This window comes from Acipenser ruthenus, chromosome 6 (assembly GCF_902713425.1).
Source record: "Acipenser ruthenus chromosome 6, fAciRut3.2 maternal haplotype, whole genome shotgun sequence".
Taxonomy (NCBI): Eukaryota; Metazoa; Chordata; class Actinopteri; order Acipenseriformes; family Acipenseridae; genus Acipenser; species Acipenser ruthenus.
The window spans coordinates 54,108,076-54,115,691 of record NC_081194.1 but is presented as its reverse complement, the minus strand read 5'-3'; the positions used below and the strand labels follow the sequence as shown (position 1 = coordinate 54,115,691).

General features: G+C 35.5%; 1 protein-coding gene across 1 annotated transcript in view; it reads left to right on the top strand.

The window, feature by feature from the left end:
* The first annotated feature begins 905 nt into the window (after positions 1 to 905).
* Positions 906 to 7,616, top strand: part of LOC117411504 (TNF receptor-associated factor 5-like) — a 15,992-nt gene continuing 9,281 nt past the window's right edge. The window contains exons 1-3 of the mRNA XM_034019115.2: positions 906 to 1,092; positions 3,892 to 4,120; positions 5,247 to 5,304. Coding sequence (XP_033875006.1) covers positions 3,897 to 4,120; positions 5,247 to 5,304 — 282 coding nt within the window. The 5' untranslated portion in view covers positions 906 to 1,092; positions 3,892 to 3,896. The remainder of the gene's footprint in view (positions 1,093 to 3,891; positions 4,121 to 5,246; positions 5,305 to 7,616) is intronic.

Below are 7,616 nucleotides of genomic sequence, written 5' to 3'. Positions count from 1 at the left end.
GTTACAATATAAACACTAAAGCTAAATACATTTTGGGAAATTACGTTTAAATGGCAAGAATGAAAACAAAAGACAGTGTCTGTTTTGAGTGACTGTAGGAAAGTCATCTTCTAATTGATTTGTACATTACTATAATTGATTTGTTCATTTTAAACTTACAATGATTCAACTCTAAACAAATTATATTTTAACTATTCATGTGGCACTGTTGAGTATGGTTGCTGCTTCTATTCTGAAATGTATTCATTTTCATACTGTACCTGACAACAGACTATACATACAGTACAACTCAGAATGCAGTCTGAATTATAACATGTATTAAGTACAGTTGTGTACATTACTGTGCTTTTCCCAGAGATTCTTAACCTGTCAATGTACAATTTGTCATTTTATTTATATATATATATATATATATATATATATATATATATATATATATATATATATATATATATATACACACACACACACACAATGATAAATTCTTGAAAAAATTGATGCAGCTTTTACATACTATAGAATACAATTCAGGTACACCATTTAGCATAACAAAAAGCACCCTTAATGTCCACATTTGTGGGGATATGTAGGTGATTCAGATTATTCTTTTGCAACCCCTGTATAATAACTGTTAGTTGTTTTATTGTGTTATCTTCATCTCCACAAGATGGAGCCCAGTTCTTTGTTGCATTTTAATTGGCATTAATTTTCTATACTACTCTTGATACGAGGTCTGAGCATTGATTTGGGAATCACTTCTAAACAAACCCCCCCCCCCCCCCCCCCCGCCACAAAACAAAACAAAACAAAACTCTTGAGTGATGATACTAAACCAACATTTTTACTCAGCCTCATTTTAGCCAAGGACACCATCACCATTAACACACCATCCCCTACTGTACTTATACCTCCTCCCTTTATACTCGCCGCAATATGACAAGAGAACATCCTCCTCACTATGACAGTTTAGAAAGGCGCCTGCGTCTTGGCAGAACAACCTGTCTCCTGCATAATAAAAACATCCGTACTCCTAACCGTATTCTTGGAGGCTGTCCAGTGGTGTATTGAACCTGAAGCGGAATAAATAATAAGGTATGGGCCTACAGATCTGTAAAAACCGCCCTTTAAAAAATGTCCTAGAGTATTTTTCTTTCTATGAAAACCGAAAGTAAAACAGATTACCAACATACTGAATTGTTGATTTTAGTTACAGTTACAAGTTTTATTTATACCATCTTAGTCATTCTTTTTTTTAATATAATTTCTATTGGAAAACGAAGAACAGGTTACGTTTTGGAATAGTTGCTAATAATGATTTTATAACTGGAATATGTGTATTTTTAAAAGCGTGTGGACCTAAGTGACAAAAAACCATTTGATGTTCTTGCACAGCTATGGGATTCCCCCTTGCTTTTTGGAAGCATAGCGGCAGCACAGAATTCGGCACATATACGCACAATATACCTTTTTTTATTCACGTTAAAGTTGCATTATGTAATTGCATTTCGTGTTAAAAAGTTTTATTGTTAGTGTAAATAAGATTGATTTGAACTTGTGCTTGGGGGGGGGGGGGAGACAACGTGTCTGATTTTAGCAATAGCACATAAATAATTATTAATTAGTAGGCTATGATCTAAGTGTGTAGATGAAGTGATCATTGCCAGCGTTAATTCAATCTGGACAAAAGGATGAGTCGTCGGGTTTAGATGCAGTCGATAGCACACCTTGAGCAATGATTCACTGTGACAGAATGCACATTTTGTTATCCTAAGCTTCAGGATTAGTGTGGTCTTGGATCAAAATGCACAAACTTTATTGCACGGTGCCAATAATGAAAAAAAAAAAGAATCAACTAAACAGGTGTGAAACATATTTTATGTATTTATGTATTTGTTTATTTATTTATTCTTGGAAGTACTTTCCCTTACAATAATAACCTATTGTCTTATATATAACTGTGTTGGTGTATGTCTGCTGTTGTAACGCTTAAGATCTTACAGTAATGTTTATGTAATTGAAATGTGTCACACATGTAGACACCCGCCAAGAGAAGAACCATCACTTAGATATATTTAAAAATGATACTGCAACTAATATGACTATTATTACTACTAATACTATTAATACCATAAAGTAAAAATAATAATAATAATAATACCACTGCAGATCCCATATGTTCCTGTAGATTTGAAATCTAAATCCAGTGTAAAAATTACAATAATTCAATTGCTCCTTCATGCAAATACATCGTTTTTTGCTTTAATTATTTTAATCGTTTTCACTTGCTTTAAAATAAGGCCCTGGATGTCTGCCATCTGCAAACAAACACATTGTATTGAGGAGAAAACAACAGGCAGCAGTGTATTCCAAATGATGCTTATTTAGGTTGCAAGGCATTCTAAATCTTACATGCCATTCGTGTCTTTGCATAAGTTTACTGGAGAAAGAAGTATATATATATATATATATATATATATATATATATATATATATATATATATATATATATATATGGGATAGCCTATAGGCGTGTTTCGGGGAGCGAAAGCTGGGACTCCACCCTGCTTTCCCTGTCAGTCTTCCCCTATTTTCTATTTAAGTGTGAATCTCACACAGCTCACTGTCTAGCGTTATTAGTTTGTTTCCCCCCCCCCCCCCCCCCTCCTCCTCTTTCCCACGTTGCCATTGCATCAAGGCCTCCTCTGGGGGGTAAGTGAGAATCACTTCCCCGCCATCCACGCCTCCGCCGAGGGGAGGTTCTCACCGCGTGAGTCAGAGGGGACCCCCGGCCACACACTCTATCCTTTAGCAGCTCCTGCTCTTTATCTTACTCAAACTGAGACTGGGCTCTATTTCCAGCTCCCTATTCTGTCATTCCTCTTCCAGGTTCTTCAGCGCAAGAGCCTATTCCTCCTACACGACTGCCGCTCCGCAGAGTCTGAGAAACTAATAACGGATCCTTTTTTGGCCTTTGAACAATACCGTTAGTTAGTTTCGTTGTGAATCAGCAGGGGGATTTCTAAAGGGTATATTTGCCAGTCTGCAGGATATGGTTTGCTGGCAATAAAATACAAGCTTTCAAGTGATGTTTAATTCAGGCCACTGTACATTTAAGCAGATAATTAATCGTGAACTGGTTGAATGTAATATTTTTAATTTAAAGGGAAGGCTTTTACTAAACACAGTATCTTTTATGATGTCAACCAAGTGATCAGCCAAGACCTCAAGATTGCAACATGAAGTTTTACTAAACAGGTATGTTAGTAACTAGTACACAATTAGAGTGAGCAAGACCATGACCTACAGCCACCACATTTTTTTTTATTAGATTTAGTGGTTCTCTAGAATAATATAAAAAAGTAAACTGCTCTCTTAGAGACAATTGAAAGCAGTGGGTATGGTTTGAGATCTGAAAGTGATCTAACATTTTTAAGACGCATTATAAATAAATGTTTCAGAATGTTTCAGATGTATGGAATGTATTCATCAAGCTTGCCAAGGACATGTGGAAAGGAAGACTTGCATCTTAATTATAACACCTGGTTAAACAAAGTATTACAAAAATAAAATAAACATACGTACGAATTTATGTGAACACAGACAGACATGCATCTACTTATATCCCCAGATGATCATACTCTCAAGAATTTGTGATAAAGAATATGCAAGAATAACCAAGTTTGATCAAAATTGGAAAAGCGGTTCTCTCGAGATAGATAGATAGATAGATAGATAGATAGATAGATAGATAGATAGATAGATAGATAGATAGATAGATGGATGTACGGGTGCTTCCTGTGCATCTCTATTGCTGGGGATATAAATCTCTAAACAGGTTTTTCTCTACTAATGCATGCTTGAATCAGTTGTGTGTTTTTTTATTTTCCGCAGGGACAATGGCATTGAGCGACTGCCCCAGTTCAAATATGGGTGGAATTTCACGACAGAACTCCAGTGCAGCTGTTTCCACTGAATTCGACTTTTTGGTTGGAATGAATTTCCAGTTTGTGGAGAAGCTGGAAGAACAGTACATATGTCCCAGTTGTCGTCGAGTCGTCCTCAATCCTCACCAGACGGGCTGCGGACACATATTTTGCTACCAGTGCATTACAACTTTTTTGTAAGTAGCAGACGTGTTTAAGAATGTTTAAAGATCCCTTTACAGGCAGCTACTGTTTCCCACATACTGTAAGAGTGCAGGACCATAATGTCACTATACCCCTTAATAACCAATTAAATCCCCACTGCTGCCCGTAACCTCATTCACATATCCATTGTTTTGTCTTAAAGGGTTAATAGCGTAACCTTTTTTTACCTCTCATTAACAAAACAAAATTTTTATTAATCATTTTTCTGTCAATTGTTTACCTTTGAATACATTATTTTTGTCATGGCACAACAATGTAGATTCACTTCCTGTGCAACAGGTATGAGGATCCCAGCTGAAACCACTTACTTGTGCTTCCAAAGGGAGTTAAATATTTCTGGTGGGGTCCTAATACCTATTGCACATTATGATATCAGGTTAAAGGGACTTCGCCTGAGTGAAAGTGAAAATGAAGTCTAGAATCCTAAATTATCTAATTCCAGTAAATCGTACCTAATATGTATTACCAACACTTTGCATGCCTCATATTTTCCTATACACTGTGAAATAAGTGATGTATGCATTATGGTAAACATGTTAAGAGTGCTCTTGTACATATCCTGCTTCACGTGAAGGAATGCAAACATGCTTAATGTAGCTCATAGGGAAAGCAGTGGTTTGTTATTGAGTTTGAGGATAGACAGTGGCTTCTGGGACTTGTTTGAAAAAGGACAAACTCTTCTTGAGAGTAATAAACACAATGTAAAAATGATATACAGTATAATGTTTTCCTCTTCTTATCAGGAAGACCTACAATAACATTTTCCTATGTTTTCAGTGTCATTACATTCCTTCATGTTACCTCTTGACATAGGAAGTGGGACTGAAGCACTGAAATATGTGAAGGTGTCTTTAGTAATTGGAAAATAATATCATAAAAAACTGAAATACACATTTACACTGATGTGAGACCTACAAAGGGACGTATATATATATATATATTAGGTCAGATTTAACAGATTCATGTCAGCTCTGATAAGGTAAAATGTTGCAAACTTTGCAAGAGGGTAACAGTTTAGTGAATCTTGCTCCATTTTTACTACAGGCAGACATTTAAGACACAGATCTGAACATTTATGATTGCATTTTTCTCTTCTAGGGAATGCAATTCTGCTCCAACATGTCCTATTGATAATGTGCTGATAAAATCAAATGAGGTAAGACTTTTTTTTTTGGAGTGCTTGCTGGCACAGTGGTCTAAATTACTGTCTGCTCTAGAATTGTAGTTCCATTTTAATTTACTCAGAAGGTACACTACTAATGTACATACATGAAAATGAACTACTTTTTTCCCACCCATTTTTGTAACAAGTAACAGTCTCCACTTTAGTTGGTGTTACAGTTAAAACGAATCTCTTCCTCACACCACTGCCATGTGACACTTGTGGTTGATGAGCATTCTTGATTTGCAAACAATATTCAATCAACCATTTCCCTTTTATTTATGCAACATATAACAGAATAACTACATTACTTTGATGAGATACATAATAGTGCATTGATATACAATAAAATAAAATAATAACACATGGTTCATTCCAGCTCAAGTGGACTACATTTGGGGGAGATGTTTCCTCCATTTGTAGTTGATGATACATAAACCACAAATGGAGATAAGGGTTCCATTCATTTTGATGACTATTTTTTTCCCATGTAATAACCTAGACAGAAAATACAGTACATTTCTAAAGTGTGTTTTAAAAGCTTTCCACCAAAATAATAAATTGACTTACACCATTGACACAAGGAGCCTAGCAGCTCCCCTTGACCCCAAAGAACAAAAGACATAACAGGAACAAGAAAGTGGGATTTCTACTGTTATTTTTGGCTTTTTTAACATTTCTTTAAATGCATAATTTTAAAGGCTGTTAATGTATCATTCGTAATTTCTAAATATCGGAGATTTGTGTAACTATAAAGGCTGTCTTCGGTGTCACAGGCCTTGCTAAAAAAATAACTCACAAGAAAGAACTCTTAACACGAAGTAGCCGTGCATCATTATTACAATTATAATTCTTGAGAAAATCTCAAATCTTTAAAAACATAATGTTTAATGCCTGTATAAAGGATTTTAATAAGAGAGCAGCTGCTGTGAGGAATCCCTGTGCAGTGTAAAGACAAGGTTGTTTTTACCTTGTGTAGAATATATTATTATAGTTTGATATACAGTAGTTATCATACCAGTTTAAATGTCCCAATATTTTATTTCTAAATATGTAACTGTGAATATCCTTCTAAATTACTTTTAGGACAATAAAACCCTTGAATATGATTTTTAAAGATTCAAATATAAAGATTCAAATATAAAGCAAACATAATGTAACCAAATTACCTTTACTCTTCCTATGCTGTCTACACATTTCACATTGCTGATGTCACTATGTAGCAGGATACAAAACTATGGGCCTTATTCACTAAACAGCGGTAATGTGTTTTGTCTTTGTACACCCTAACTAACCAGTGGCAGGCAACCTAGCACATGGAAAAAAAACACATGGAAAAAGTAGTGTTCGAGACATTTAAATATAATGAATAATGTTAATGGGTGAAAATGTATTCAAAATTACGCCACAAAATACTGCAAGGGAGGTATTTGATATGCAAACCATATTCACTTAAGGGTGCTAACATTACTAGGTGCCTCAGCGTGTGTTAAAACTACGCTTATTGAAACCAGGCGGTGTCACAGAACCAGCAGAAGAGCGCAAATGATGTGGCACAGCACACGACATCCTCAGACATTCTGGGATGAAGATTGGGAGGCAGGTGTTTATGGAGCTGGTTGGCTTCTTATCATAAGCAACAATTTTGGCTATGTTAATATATTTATATAGTCACCATGTACTTGTGCTATTTAAGTAGGCTATGCTTAAAATAGCTTTAAAATATGCAAAAGAAAATTATGGAAACTGTAAAGGTCCAATAAATGAATGTACAGAGTGAGAGTTGAGGTGCAGTCATAAATACAAGCAATCAAACGACATCACTTTTTTAACATTAAAAGTGACGTTTCGCCAAACACTTTTTGAAATGTAAATAGTGAACTTTTGCTTCACTCACTTTTGATTAATATTACAAAATAAATCAGAGGGAGATCAAGTTGAACAAACAAATATGTATTTGATTTGCAGAGTTAAACATAAATGTTCCATTAACAATTACTTTGGGGCAAGCAAGACACCCCCCCCCCTCCTCCTCCTCCTCCCACATTTGTTTTGTCCTTAATGTTTTACCAGATGGTCCTCTTCATTGAAGTTAATGTTCTAGCTGATTCAGCCCAAAAAGCCTTTCATAATTCCCCACCACTACTTCTGCTAATACATTTAGCTCTTGGTCTGTAAACTTTAGATTCCTCAATCTGTCCTCCTTCGTCACTGCCATTGTGACAAACTCAGAACCGTACTTACCTTTCCTTTCCAGTGCCCATATATACTATAATAAAGTGCGCGTTAACCTTGTGCATAATTCC